This window comes from Gopherus flavomarginatus, chromosome 14, assembly GCF_025201925.1.
Source record: "Gopherus flavomarginatus isolate rGopFla2 chromosome 14, rGopFla2.mat.asm, whole genome shotgun sequence".
In the NCBI taxonomy this organism is placed as follows: Eukaryota; Metazoa; Chordata; order Testudines; family Testudinidae; genus Gopherus; species Gopherus flavomarginatus.
This window is the reverse complement of record NC_066630.1, coordinates 11,135,285-11,150,779: the sequence shown is the minus strand read 5'-3', so window position 1 is coordinate 11,150,779 and position 15,495 is coordinate 11,135,285. Positions and strand designations below refer to the sequence as shown.

Below are 15,495 nucleotides of genomic sequence, written 5' to 3'. Positions count from 1 at the left end.
GAGAGAGACTGAGAATCTACAACTCCCATTGACTTTGGAAGGAGGTTTGTCAGCCCTTGGAGCTACTCAAGAAATCGTCTGTGGTCTTTACAGAATATGGAAAATGCATCATTGTACTGTAAGAAAATAAACCAGGTGGCTGACCTCCCTTCGGGTGTCAGTCTGCAGAGATGTATTAAAGGCTTCTCCCTGGCTCTCCTGATTAAGGACTGACGACATTGACTTATACAGCTGGAACAGGGACATGCTGTTGTTTCCTTCTTTTAAGATGGCATTTGCTTTCTCAGCTAGAGTGGCCTGCAGGGTCTGGTTCCCAGTGTTCATATCTTCACGTCGAACCTGATGATGCAATTAGACATGCCCACAGCCTTGTTACTGCTGCCTGCTGGTATTATTACCCTTTCACAACCTCCATTACTATTCTAGCGATGATCATAATAAGAGCTGATCAAGAAACTGTTCCCCCTATTTTCAGGGATCTTTTTTTTTCCAATGAAATTTTCCAACCATCTTTAGAACCACCCAAGAAAAAGAAAACAACGTTTGCAGAAACATTTGTTTAAAAAAACATTTCTGTTTTCATCTGAAAAAATGTTTTGATCAAAAGTTTCCAACTCTTAACTTACAGAACAGTTAGTCTTTTCTAGAGATGCATCTGGTTTGGTCCACCTGACTGACTGAAGACAGATACTGATAGGTAGTGGTATCCTTCATGTTAGAAAAGAGAGAAAGGGCCCAATTCACCTTTGTAGTACTTCAGTCTTACTCCAGTATGATGCCATTGAAATCAGAGGAGTGATGAGTAACTCCGGTGAGTAACACTGATGAAGCAGTGGTGCACATTCTTTTAATAAGTATCAAGATTTATTATTGGGCCCCCTGGAGACAGGTTCTGGTATTTATCTGGTTTTTCTAACTCCCAGACTAACTATACATAGCCTGTGCTGTTCACTGTCTCCCTAAATTCTGGCCTGAACAAACTGTGATGGAAGAAACTGCTGGCTGCTCATGGGATTCTACAAGGAAGCTTGTCTAATCCTCCTTAGTCAGAAGGATGGAGGATGGTGGCTGTGGAGCACAGGAGAGTAATGGGTATAAAATGGGGAGAGGAGGCTCTGGAAGGTGGCCAATTCCCCAGAATCACAGGTTTAGCTATTGACAGTGAGAGGCCTAGAAGGGAAATGATTTTTCCGTGTACCTTGACAGTAGCATCAGTCTGAACTGTGTCACCAAAGTTATTGCTGACAGTAATTGTAACATGTAAAACAAAGTTATTTTCCTCTTCTCCAAGGGGAAGATAAACCGACAGGAGTTCAGGATGTGGGCCACAGTTCAGGAGGGAGCCTGAAAGAGGAAAGACAGTGTTACTCATCATACACTTCACACCCCACTGAACAGCTCAGCATCCTCCAAAGAGGCACTCAGCACTGTGCAGGATTGGGCCTGTAGTTATCACCATGGAATCATATCTCTTTGCTTTGATTTGCAAAATTAAAATAGCTCCTCCGGAGAAAAATTGATAATGACCCTTAAATTCAGATTACTTGCCTAAGGTGATTCCACAATCCTTAAAGGGATCCTTTAAAAATCTCCTGCAGTTTTTAAAGGGAACCTATCATAAAGGTCATGGCCCTCTTACACATATATGCCCTGTTCATACCTGTTTTTTCTTTCCACTGTCATAGGGCCAGGTTGAGCAAGGGCTGCATCTTACTCCACAAGTTTAAAGTGAACAACCCTATGTGCAGAACAAGAGGCTACTCTGTCCGAGTTGAGGGTATCAGAATCATGCCAGTTATTATCTGGCCAGCAGCAGAAGTGGGTTACGCCTGTGCTCTTGTTAGTGATGGAAGTACAAGGCTGGGTGCACACACAGGGAAGCTGCCATTCAAACAAACCAGCCCCAGAACTTACCTGATTTCAGGTAGAAGCAGTACGTGAGCAGTCTGCTGTGTGCAGGGGGGCAGGAGTCCTTGGAGCAGGCAGTACTGCAGGAGATTGTGAAACTGGTGAGCACCGATCCCTCGTTGGGAGATATAGCACAGACTGGGACCACTGGTGAGGGCACCATGCTGACAATGTAGGTTTCATCGCCATATTCATGCCGAGTCATTGCTGGAAAGTTCAGAGGGAAAACACCAGTGATGATCATCTGACGACTTTCAGCAGCACGGAGCATCGTACGCTAATAATGATGCAGTTTGTTCAGGCTCTGGGAGTGGCAATGTTGTCTAACCAGAGCTGAGTTACCTCCATAGGCTAATCTATAGCATAGACAGCGCTATACAAACATGGTTTTATTCCCCTTGTAAAGAGAAGCTGGATTATAAAACTGAATATTCATCATAGGGCTATTTCCAGATGTGTCTAAATCAGATGATTAACATCATCTTGGATTAGGGTTGTTGAATCAGGGCTTGTCTTTTCGAACACTTAGTTTGTGACAAGCTAGAGTGTAAATCTACCCCACACCAGCCTGCCAGAAACTAAGTGTCTGTAAGGACCCTGCGCCTGGGCACTACTCCGCTTTGAAATGGGAGTAAGCTAAAGTGCACTAGGGTACTTTTAGCACATGGCAGCAGAGTCCACATAGACCTCTGGTGCATAGTATGCTATTGTGGGGTAGATTTTCCGCCCCTCCCCTCAAATTTGCCACAAACTAAGTGTTCATATAGACAAGCCCTCAATCATCTCAAATTACTGCTTGTGTGGGGTGTACAGGAGTGTAGTGGGGTGGTTACCCGCTCCTGCCCTTTGCAGCTTAAAACAGCCCAGGAGGGGGCTGTAGCTGGAGCCAGAAGCCTGGGCTGATGGCGGGAGTGGCTGCAGCTGGGGGCCATGCCCCAAACTGAGCAATAAGGCTGCATAAGAAGGCCAGGGGAGCCAGAAGCAAAGGCTTCCTCTGGCTGTAGAGGGAGAAGGGCCTGGCTGCTGGGAACTACACAAGGTACCTAGTGTGGAGCAGGGCGAGGGAAAGGCAGCAGAGCTGGGGAGCTCCTGCCTGGAAAGCCTCAGGCTGCGGCCTAGGATTAGGCCAAGAGGTACTGGGGTTGCAGGGTGCAGCCCAGGGGTAGGCCAAGGCAGCAGGTCCAAACCCCTTTGCTGATGATGAGTGGCTGATACTGCAGTCTGCCCCAGGGCGTGGGGCTAGACAATGACTGGCAGTAGCCAATACTGAAGCAAAGTGGGGATAGAGGGCGGGGGGTTCCCAGGGAGGGGAAACCCTAAGGAAAAGGGGTTGCTGCCAGGGGGCAGAACCCCATGTAAAAGGGCACCAGGTCCAGGGAGTGACACGGGGGCCAGCTGGGACAGGTGGATTACTGGCCTGCGGAGGGTGCTCCGAGCTGGAATATTGAGCTAATTCTCAAAGTGACCAGCAGGAGGCGCTGCGAGGGTGGGGCCACCCGGTTACAAGGAGACAAAAGTTCAAGTGGCCTGAGAGGCCATTTAACCTACCAGGCTGCACCTGAAGTCACCCCCTAGCTTGAAGTGATTTCCATCATATACAGGGATTACAGTTTTGTTCAGTGGTTCTCAGCACCTCCACTATACAAATTGTTCCAGCATTCCTGCCTGAAAGGGGATCTTGCCCAATTGGTGGTCAAACACAGCTACGGTTGGGCTGGGTCTTCATAAGGGAAGAAGCAAAGGTCTGCCAGAAGAGCGGCCAGGGAGGATTGGTAGCTGAGAGCTTTCTCTTGAGGGCTGAGCTGGAAGCCTGACTGGAGATAGGGGCTGATCAGGGACTGCAGCCTGCCTGAAACCATGGGTGGAGGTAGAGTGTGACCACCTTCGGTAGTAAGCGTGAAATCCAGGACCTGGGGATGGTGTTGGGATGGTTTGAAAAGAAGGCGGCGACCAGCGGAGCCCAGATGGGCTGAAGACTCCGTTGTTTTGTTACATTCTGGTGGACATTAAGTGAAGCACTCTGAGACCCTGAGAAGAGTTGGACTCTGTTACCTGGTTTGGCAGGAAGGCCAGATCACAGCAATGGCTGAAATTGGCCATAGAAAGCATGGGACAAACGGAGGCTCAGCTATTGCAATACCACATATAGCCCCCAGGGATGTGTTTCAGTTGCAGTTTTGCCACACCTCTACTCTGTGCTTTGTGTGTGTGGGTACCAAACTATACATCATAGTCTGGCAAAATGAAGAAAAAGGTCACTGTAAACATAATGACACTTAGTGTATCAAATTATTTAACAGCATATATGTCCTTTAAGATGTTTCTTCTCCTACTATGTACGATGTCTCCACATTGCAAAGAGATTGTATCTCAGTGGAGTTTTCGAACTCTGGCTTTCCCCACCTGTTAATTTAATTCGAAATGCTTCTCCGTGTGCCTGCAGAAAGGAGCTGTTCAATACCAGTGTAGATGTGTTGCTCTGAAGCAAAGTCAAGGAGCTCTGTCGGAAACCCTTCAGACTGCAGACTGAAGGGAGGGAGGGAGGCTGGAAAACGCAACAGGAAAATTAACAAAGCAGAAGAGGCTGTTTACTGTGATTTCCATCCAGAGAGTTCTGTGTGCTACATTGTCTATAGACCCAGTCCTGAAGCCTTTATTCAAAAAACATATCCGTTGACATCAGCAGGAGTTTTTCCTGCTATGATACATGGCAATACAGTGTACTAATAGTGACAAAGAATGAATGATATTTGGTGAAACATTCATCCACCTGAATATACATGACAAGGTTGGAAATCTGTGTGAAAAATGCATGTGCAACTGTGTGCCTGCTTTTACACATGCAATTATCATGATTATCTCCACTGGCAGCAAATGTCTTTAAGGTACCTAGGGAGACAACCCCCACCCTTACCTCAAAGGGCTTCCTTTCAATCTGAGTGTTTATTTTTTGTGGGTGCAGCATTCCTGACCAACCCACTCATCTCACCTTTGACTGGAATGTGTTATCTAAATACCAGTTATACTGTACAGCCTGGGAGCCTTCCTGCATGGTGGCTCTCAAAACAACTTCTGCAGTGACATTCACTAGCTTGCAGTTTGTCTCACACCTAGAAGGAAGGCAAGCCAATAGTTATGCACCAACAGATGACAGTACTCCCAGCTAAAAGCCCACCCGATTTTTTCCATCTTTTGGTTGTAATCTGATGAACTCGTGAGTTACGAGGCAGGTGGTACATAGAAGTCACAAACAGCAACATTTTGAAAAACTCCCAAGTGACTTTGGAGCCAATGTCCTATTTTCAAAAGGAACAGAGGTACTGAGGATGTGTCTACACTACACTTGTTACAGTAGCACAGCTGAGGGGTTGACACTTGCTACAGTGACAGAATGGGGTTTTCTGTTGATGTACTAAATCCACCCCGTTGAGAGGAGGTTGCTAGGTCAATGGAATAATTCTTCCCTCAACCTAGCAGTGTCTACACTGAGGCTTATGTTGGCTTAAATTCACACCTCTGACCAATGTACCTCAGTCGACCTAACTTTTAGGTGTCGACCAGGCCTTAGAAGTCTAAGCTTACAATACAAAATTTTGCAAGTCTACAAAATTACATCAACCTAAGTTACAATGAAGCACAGCCCCTGCAGTAATTGAATTGGTTTTACATGTCCACACTATGTCTGTGGTGCACAGCCTAACCAGGAGTGCTTGCACCAATTTAACTGCCAGTGTGGAGCATTGTGGGATGGTTTTTGAAAGGCAGCAACAGTCTATGTAAGCAAAGCAGTGTCTATACTGTCACTGTGTCAACCGGAATACATCGACCTCAGTGTTATGCCACTTGCGGAGGTGGAGTTATTAAGTCAGTGTAGTGGGCGAGTTACATCGGTGGGAGCTGCGTTTTAGTGTAGATACTAACAGTTGGGTCAACATAAGGCAGCTTACATCCACCTAAGTCTGTAGCATAGACCAGGCCTAAGTCTCATGAAACTTAGGCTCCGAAGGGCCATATTTTCAAAGGTATTGAGGTGCCTAAAGATGCAGATAGGCCTCGATGAAAATTGGCACATTACTCTCATTGATTTCAGTGGTTGCAGGAGGAAATGTAGCAATAAGAATGGGAAATAAGTACTACGGTTCCAAGGCAGACCTGATTTTTGGGCACAGTTCTTGTCTGGCAGTCACATACAGACATTGCTCGTCCTGCTTCTCTTCTTTTCCAGGGCTTCTGACTATCACCTGCAGGGTCACTGCTGAGTTTGGCGGGGGCAGGCAGGCAGGTGGGATCTGTGCCATGCTCTGGTCAGTTGGAATTACTTGATGCTGCACACATTCCTGCCACCCAGGCCAGCAAGCCCCTGCACAGACATTTCCTTTTTAATATTGGCAATAATATCTGGCTCTTCTGTAGTAATTTTCAGACATAGATCCCAAAATGCTTCACAAAGGAGGCGAGCTTCTTATCCCTATTTCACAGATGGGGAAACTGAGGCACAGAGAGGTGAAGTGACTTAACTAGAGTGGCCCACCTGTACAGTGGCAGTGGAAAGAACCCAGATCTCCTGGGTCCCGGTCCAATTTTAAACCCTGAATGCTTTTCCATTGCTGCTGAAAAATAGAAGCCTCTCCCAGCTTCAGATACAGCAGGCCTGCTTCTCAGTGTAAAAAGGGGATATGATACTCTGGCAGCACCGACACCCTCTGCTGTCAGGCATTGGAACTCGGCTGGGAGCTGCCAGTTAATTACTGCTGGCTCATAAGACTCTGAATATGGGTCAGGTGGCAGTAGATCCATGGTGGAGGGGGCTCAGCGTTGGGGATACACATCCTGAGAGATGGAGCTCGAAGAGCAGCCATCGCGAGGAAGAAAATTAGACTGAGGACCATGTAGTAGTGTTGTGGAATTAGCATGAAGGGTGATATTTTGACTGTACAATGAGCATGTAGCTTTTTTTTAAAGCCAGGTGGGGTCTATACCCTCTTACAGTCAGTCTGGCACAGCACATCCAGTATGATGGGGAGTTTACCATTAGGCAGCTAGCTGATGGTAGGAAAAAGTCAAAACATGCACTGCACGTACCGCATTCCCAGGTGAAGGTAGAATTATCATTGTCATCTGGCCAGTCAAGGGTAACTGTGGTGAACGGATCCACATGGCGACTAGGTTTAATGTATATTTTATTTTTCCTTTTGTCATCCTAAACAAGAAGTGAGAGTACCAATTAGAGCAGCAATGTGTGTGAACAGATGTCTAACCTTTCATTATTTTATAATGAATAAGAAAAAGGGATTTGCGGTGTGCTATTAGCAGAGAGAGCCAGGGCTAAAAAAAATCAGGGCCCAATCAGCTTAAATAATGGTTTGTCCATGGCCATACAGAAAGTCTATAGGAGATCTGAGACTAGAACCCAGATGTCACAACTCCTAGTCTTGTGCTTGGAACCACCAGACAATTCTTCCTCTTAGAATAGGTGTCTCATGAATAATGATGTGGTTTTTCTGTTTCTCAGCATTCTGACTCATAAGGGCTCTAGCCATAAAGATGAGTAATGTCTCCTGTTCTTCTGACATAGTTTCTGTTTTGAGTGAAGTCTGTTTTGAAGGGACACTGTTGTCTTGAAAATCACTTCCGTGTGAAATTCTGTACTTGCTATAGTTACAAGTAACCCTTAAGATTATTACACTGCAAAGAAAACAAAACCATTATTTCTAATTAGTTTTTACAGTTCCTTTAATATTGTGGATTTGACTCACTTAGGGTATCGTCAATTTCATCCTTTACTCTCAATAGACAGTTAGCTTCTCCTTTGCTGAAAAGACCCTTAAAAATATCAACAGTGGAGCAGAAGAACCTTTAGAAACTGTAAGAGGATTTCAGTCCAAGTAGGGTCAGTAATTGGGAGAAATGAGTTTTCTAGTCTGTTTATTTTTATTGGCTGGCTTTTACTAAGAGCTTTAGAACAGATCTAAAGACTGTATTTTGCCTCAAAGATATGAAGTGTGGATTCTGTGTTAATCGTGATATGCTAACCATCTCAACTGAAACAATAGTAAAGAACAAAAGAACAAAATTGTCAGACACATAGATGAACATAATTTTGTTGGGGAATAGTCAACATGTTTTTTAAAGGGAAATCATGTCTCACCAATCTACTAGAATTCTTTGAGGGGGTCAAAGAGCATGTGCACAGGGGGGATCCAGTGGATACAGTGTATTTAGATTTTCAGAAAGCCTTTGACAAGGTCCCTCACCGAAGACTCTTAAGCAAACTACGCAGTGATGAGATAAGAGGGAAGGTTCTCTCATGGATTGGTAACTGGTTAAAAGATAGGAAACAAAGGGTAGTAATAAATGGTCAATTTTCAGATTGGAGAGAGGTAAATAGTGGTGTCCCCCAGGCAGGGCCGGCGCAACCCATTAGGCGACCTAGGCGGTTGCCTAGGGTGCTAACTTTTTGGGGGCGGCGACCACGGTTGGTGGACCTTCTGCTGCCTCTGTCGGGGGCGGGATTTCAGGGGCGGGACCTTAACATATTCATAAATGATCTGGAAAAAGGTATAAACTGTGAGGTGGCAAAATTTGCAGATGATACAAAACTACTCAAGATAGTTAAGTCCCAGGCAAACTGAGAAGAGCTACAAAAGGATCTCTCAAAACTGGGTGACTGAGCAACAAAATGGCAGATGAAATTTAATGTTGATAAATGCAAAGTAATGCACATTGGAAAACATAATTCCAACTATACGTATAAAATGATCATGTCTAAATTAGCTGTTACCACTCAAGGAAGAGATCTTGGAATCATTGTGGATAGTTCTCTGAAAACATCCACTTAGTGTTCAGCAGCAGTCAAAAAAGCAAACAGAATGTTGGGAATCATTAAGAAAGGGATAGATAATAAGACAGAAAACATATTACTTCTATATAAACCCATGGTATGCCCACATCTTGAATACTGTGTGCAGATGTGGTCATCACATCTCAAAAAAGATATATTGGAATTGGAAAAGATTCAGAAAAGTGTAACAAAAATGATTAGGGGTATGGAATGGCTGCCATATGAGGAGAGATTAACAAGACTGGGATATGATAGAGGTCTATAAAATCATGACTGGTGTGGAGAAAGTAAATAAGGAAGTGTTATTTACTGCTTCTCATACCACAAGAACTAGGGGTCACCAAATGAAATTAATAGGCAGCAAGTTTAAAACAAACAAAAGGAAGTATTTTTTTCACACAACACACTGTCAACCTGTGGAATTCCTTGCCAGAGGATGTTGTGAAGGGCAAGACTATAACAGGGTTAAAAAAAACCTAGATAAATTCATGAAGTATAGGTCCATCAATGACTATTTGCCAGGATGGGCAGGGATGATGTCCCTAGCCTCTGTTTGCCAGAAGCTGGGAATGGGCGACGGGATGGATCACTTGATAATTACCTGTTCTGTTCATTCCCTCTGGGGCACCTGGCATTGGCCATTGTTGGAAGACAGGAAACTGGGCTAGATGGACCTTTGGTCTGACCCAGTATGGTTGTTCTGTTCTTATATTCTTAACCCCAATAAAGTCAACAGGAGTTGATGGTACTCAGCAACATGAAAAATCGAGTCCATAATTATGTGTGTTGCAAATGTTCTTCAGGCAGTACTTTAACAACCAAGAGATATTTCTTAGCTTTTCCACCTAAGGTTATACCTTTTGAACAATACTCACATTTGTCTTTCGGATGTTTGCTTTGGATTTGCCTCTGTTCTGAGACGAATCTGTTAAATATAAAGATAACAGAATGTTTTACTGCCATTTGTGAGGCTGCCAGACAGCAGTGACTGAGCATTATGACTTAAATAAATCATGATTTGCCTGCAATCTGTTTGAAAGTCAGGGTTACAGGAATCAAACTCCCAGGTTATGGTAAGCAGAAATGTTGCAATGGTCAAAATAATAACAACAAGCAATATAAAGAGGAGGGTCCTGCTTCTCTTCTCACTTACAGTGGGGTAAATCAGGAATAAATTCACTGAAGTTGATGGAGTTAAACTGGTGCAAGTGAAATAAAAATCAGAATTTTATTTGTATTACCATGGTGCATAGGAGCCCTAATGCTGAACCAGGATCACATTGTGCTAACTACAAATATTGACCAAAAAGACAGTCCCTGCCCCAAAGAGCTTGCAGCTTAAGTGGGAGTGCAAAGACAATTTGAGAAAGAGCAGTGGAAATTAAGGGCTCAGTGTTATTACAATAATCCGTTAGTTCATTGGATCAAGTGTATCACTATCTTTACACTAGTAGGAATGTAGCTGCAACTTGAGCTATCTAGCAGCATGTTATTTGTCAACAGCGGTTTACGTTGTGCTGAGATTCAGGTATTTCCCAGGCCACATCTGTAGCTAATTCTTTCTAGCACAAACAGCACATGTGCAATATGTAACCTTGTGTGGAGAGACCCCAACCTGGGACTACTTCAAAGCCAGGGTAGCTCTCTTGATTAGGCAACAGTAATAAGAAGCTACTGTTTTGTTTTTTTTAAAGGATTTTTAAAATTGTATTGAGAGCTGGTAAGAGGTACATAATGGACAGTCCTTGGAAGTCCATTTTCTTATATAGGGCTTGATCCTGCTCTATTGAAGTCAGTGGCAAAACTTCCAATGGTTCTGTAGTGCAACTGGGGCTGAATGAGACAATAACAGAACGAGCAATGCCGGCTTCCATGTATTGCATAGCCAGTCTGCCTCCTCCCCTATACAAGGGGACACCTATACTGGGTGAGGAGCATGTTTTTCCTTCTCCATGCCTCGTCAGTCTCTTGCCTCTCTACTGAGATTAGCAGCAAGAGAGTCAATTAGTATATATGTAGGCTCTGGTTTCTTTCCCCAGAGAGTCCAAGAGGATTATCAACACTGGCTCAGGAGGGAAGCAATTATTAGAGTCCTATATGCAGACCCTGCAAACACTCAGTGCAGTGAACTGATTTATTGTAAAGGGTCACAGAATATGATTGCAAACAGCAGTGGTAGGTCAGCATTATTACCTTCTTTAAGAGAATTGTTGGCCAATACGGTGATGCTCCCAATCTCCAGACTCATGTTCGAGAAGGCATTCATAGCTAGCACCTTGACGACAAACGTACCTAGGAAGGACAGGGTGCCAAAGGTAGATCAGGCATTAGCAGCAGCAGTGCACTGGATCTACATGTTTGAGTCATAAAATCCAACTTTGTGTTCCAGGCCTTCATGAGGAAATCCTCTTCCTCCTTTGTGAATTACTAGGCAATACTGGAATAAACTATGCCTTTAAAATACGTTATTTAGGAGTTATTTGATCATTTAGCTCTTGAGATTTTACAAGAATTATGATTATTGGCCAATAAAATTCAGTCAAATTCGCTCCAGAGGAAAGAACTCTTTCTTCTGTCCCTCTTCTGAGCCTCCAACTACAGTTTTATTTACACCTATTCCAGACCCAGAAAACAGCTGAGCACCTACTATCCCATGGTATTGTTACATCCAGGAACAGTGTAACCTGCCTGCCTTCAAACTGAACTTCACTGTATCACAAACTCCACCAGGTTATAGGGTTCTATAACACCCTGACTCTGGGTGAGTCAGCAGCAGTGAGAATTGAACCCGTGACCTCTGAATCTAAAAGCATGAGCTTCACCTGCCTGAGCTAAAAGGCAAAATTTATTGTTTGCCAAGCTCTGGCAGGCTTATCAACCTCTCTGTGTGGCCCAGCCACCACTAGAAGGGGAGAGAATATCTCCACCCGGGAGACAGAATAGCTGGAGTCAGGGCCAACACACAACCTTCCAGTGTGATTGCCAGCCCAAGACGGCCCACATCAGAGCAACTCCGTCCAGATAATGTGGCTTCTGCCTCAAGTCTCGCTCTGAGTCTGTTAGGACTGTCCCCCCACCCTCCCAGCGAAACATGCTTGCACAGTGTGTGCCCCTCAGTTGCCTTGCAGATATTGTGGGGCCCTCTCCAAACTCCAGGTACCAGACAGAACACTTTAACCGCACTGTCTCACATCAAGAGTTTGAAAGTTGTGCTACCACTGTCATGGTACGAAGCCTGGTGTAAAATGTTTTGCAATGCCAGAAAGCCCAGCTCTGATCATTACCATGCATTAATGCTCATGGGCATACACAGCTGCTAAGTGTCAGATCTTGTATTTGTTAGAAAAAAAAGAGACTGAAGGCCCAGTTCTCCACTTTGTTATACCAAGTTTGCATTGACCTGACACCAGTCAAATCACTGGAGTCACACTGGTATAGAACTGGCCCTGAGCTTTTAGGCTGCACAAAAATAATTGCTTGAATCAAAGAAGTGAAAACAGAAAATATGCAACTGCACAGCTGCCACGCCAAGGGCACAGCAAGCTGCATGTCCCATCCTTCTTACAGACACACAACAAGCCTCTTGTCAAACTGAGACTTGACCGTAACTATTGATTTGCCTTTTTAAAGCATTACAAAGAAATATTAAAGGAGAGAAAAAAATACAGTATCTGCTATGTGGCCTATATAGCTCTGAAACTGTGATGCTCGTGTTTTCTATGTAGGACACCTTTGAGTCTATCTGAACTCAATCTGTGTGCAGAGACAGCAGCTATTTTGTTCTCAGAATTGCTGCAGCCTGTTGCAAAGAAGATACAGACACTGCTCTCTCGCATGGAGATTTGACTTTTGTTCTTTCTTGCTTTCCTTAATCTAAAGTAAAAAAAAAAAAATTCAGACTCTTTGTGTATGGGAAAAAGTAACATGCTAGGGAGCTGTACCTTCAGTATGAACAGGAATACTGTATATTCTAGATTTTCCTTTAGGGCTGTCTTTCTGATGAGAGTAAGTTTCATTAGACCCGACCATCTCAAACTTCAGCTTATCTGGTACACCATGAGCCACAGAGACATTTATCTCCAGGTCTTTTCCCATTTCCAGTGTGTGGGAGGCTAATGCAGCCTGAAGACCAGTTATAGGTTCAACTAAATGAACAGCAATGGTTTCAGAAATCTCGGATGTCGTCGTGTTGCTGGTCGCCAGAATTTCCAGTTGATGTGCCCCTGGGCCAATCAGCTGCTGAGAGGTACCATCAAGCGTCAGATTGTGAGGGACAATTCCTTCCTTTGCGCTGGATTCAATCAGAGTTGTATTGTCAGCTGTTACAGTATAGGTCACTCCAGTACCTGGAAAGTAGGATTTCAGAACTTGGTCACAGATCATCCAACTCTACCTGTTCCTTGTCACATTCAGGTGCATATAACTGAGCCAGGCAACTATTGCAACAATGTTCTGCAAACATTCATCTCAATTTTTAGATTCATTCACTTCATCTGTTTTTGTACCCCTTTTGTGTTTGCTTTTTATGAATATTCTAACAAATGAAGGAAGGAATGTCAGTGAAAACAACAAAATTCAAGCAAATAATATTGAATTCTTAATCATGAGCATGCAGACCAGAAACTTTACTCTAAGAGTTCTGATCACCCAGTCAAGGACTAGAGATACGTCATGGGAGATGGTCCTACAAGGTGCTGAGCACTTTGGCCCTGATTCAGCAAAGCACTTAAGTACATGCTTATCTTTAAGGCTTTGAGTATCCCTATTGACTTCAATGGGACTTGTGCTTAAAGTTAAGCACATGCTTATGTGCCTTGCTGGATTGGAGCCAGAACGTTCACCTGGCTCCCTGGCAGGATCAAGCACTATGTGTCCAATCAAAACAGCATGAATATTGATTGTTTAAAATGTTCAACACAAGCTGCAGACCAAGAACCATCTATAGAAATTATTCTGTAAATACTTTTGAATAACAAATACATTTGAGAAAAATCAGTCTATTTGTGACAAATCCATCTAATAAATGATTTGTAATGAATTATTCATCCAGCTATAATATATAATTATCATGCTTTGCAGTTATTTAGCAGCTTTGCCCCACACTGACAATACAGTCCATACAAGTGCTCCTGGTGAGGATGCGCACCACTGACACAAGGAGGCAAGTGTGCACACACAAGCAATTTAATAACTGTAGTGGCTGTATGCTGATGTAAGTTAGCTGAGAACCTTGAGAGCAAAGTTCTCAGAATGCTTTACAAATATGAATTAATCCTAACAATCTCCATCTGAGGTAAGTCAATATTGCTATATTTTTTATGCAGATGGGCAGTTGAGGCACAGCCAGGTTATGTGACTTGCTCAAGGTGCAGAGCTAGAAACCAAGGGATGGGTCTCCCAGTGCTCCTGCTCTAATTGTTAAACACAGTGCCAACAAGAGCAGGGTGTATTCTTTAGGCCTGTGTGCTCCTTGATTGTCAGACATATCCAGAAGAGAAAAAGGGTTGTGCTCACATCTGAAGTGTTGCAGAAGCTATAACATAGACTTCCTAGCACAGGGATGGGGCGAAGTTAGTTTGAGAAAGTTAACATTTAGTGAAAGCTTTCATTTAAAAAAATACACATTTGCTTAGTGGAGATTCTGCCTGTGCCCACTGAACATGCTACTCAATCGTGCAAACTGATTACTCTTACCTCCATTGAGTTCAACTTGGATCCATAACTTCTCCCCATACAGGGTCCTGCAGTGAGAACTGTTTCCTGATTCGTACTTGCTGTAGCACCCAGTAATGCTGAGCTGATCCATCTTATCCTGAACCGTCACCAGTTTTTGTGCTGTAACGTGCCATTCACTGGTTGTGCATTCCACAAAGACAGTAAACTCTCCAGGAGAAGTATACTGGTGTGTCACATTGCTGGACAAGCTTAAAATGCAAAGGGGACATCCAATAGTCACGGAAGGTTGCACTGAGAGGTTTATAGCTGTACGATCTGAAAGCAATGGCCACCATTCCTGAATTATGGCTCTAAGGGAGATTATCTCCTGCAATCACACTGATTCCTATTTTGCTTGTGTATTATTCCAGGTTTAAGTTTGTCTCCCTGTCCCTAGCTCATATGTCGTAACATGGTATGTCAAGGATGATCACGCTACATTTCTTCCCTCCCAAATTTTCATCCCCATTTAACCTACTGCTAAAGTCAGTGGGAGCAGAGGATACTCAGCATCGTGCAAGATCATCCCAGTGCTGGCCTATTTTCCTCTCCCTAAGCATGGTCTTATCTATGCTTGTGTCGGGGACTGAAGGCCTCAAAGCCCAGTCCACAGGCACCAGTAAATTCCAACCTGCCACCCAGTGACTTGCTAACAAGTCCTCAAAACTAGATGCTGGACTCCAGCAGATGACTCCAGTCCTGAGATCTGATTGGTGAAACACTGCGAGTCCTGATTGGTTCCCTGATTCTATTTAAACCATGAACAGGAAGTTGTCCGTGCAAGTGAATGCCCTCCGGACTGCTTCCCTGGTGCTACCTATTCCTATTGCCTGACTCTGATCTTCTGGTAACCGGACCTTGCCGGCCTCTTGACTGCCAGTCTGCCCTCTGGTATATCTCAGAATCTGATCTCCTGGTATCTGACCTGGCTCCCAACTCCTGCTCCAACCACTAGCTCAGACTGTCCATGTCCTGCTTATGACAGTTTGAATTTGTTGGTGAAAATGTCTTCTCATTGTTAATACTGGTGC

General features: G+C 44.0%; 1 protein-coding gene across 1 annotated transcript in view; it reads right to left on the bottom strand.

The window, feature by feature from the left end:
- The window catches only part of PKD1L2 (polycystin 1 like 2), a 78,130-nt gene that overhangs the window by 43,626 nt on the left and 19,009 nt on the right, over nucleotides 1–15,495 (bottom strand). The window contains exons 6-16 of the mRNA XM_050923361.1: nucleotides 14,444–14,673; nucleotides 12,691–13,095; nucleotides 10,943–11,041; nucleotides 9,625–9,674; nucleotides 6,991–7,108; nucleotides 6,061–6,268; nucleotides 4,898–5,018; nucleotides 4,312–4,453; nucleotides 1,915–2,115; nucleotides 1,199–1,344; nucleotides 145–339 (exon numbers count right to left, since the gene is read on the bottom strand). Coding sequence (XP_050779318.1) covers nucleotides 145–339; nucleotides 1,199–1,344; nucleotides 1,915–2,115; nucleotides 4,312–4,453; nucleotides 4,898–5,018; nucleotides 6,061–6,268; nucleotides 6,991–7,108; nucleotides 9,625–9,674; nucleotides 10,943–11,041; nucleotides 12,691–13,095; nucleotides 14,444–14,673 — 1,915 coding nt within the window. The remainder of the gene's footprint in view (nucleotides 1–144; nucleotides 340–1,198; nucleotides 1,345–1,914; nucleotides 2,116–4,311; nucleotides 4,454–4,897; nucleotides 5,019–6,060; nucleotides 6,269–6,990; nucleotides 7,109–9,624; nucleotides 9,675–10,942; nucleotides 11,042–12,690; nucleotides 13,096–14,443; nucleotides 14,674–15,495) is intronic.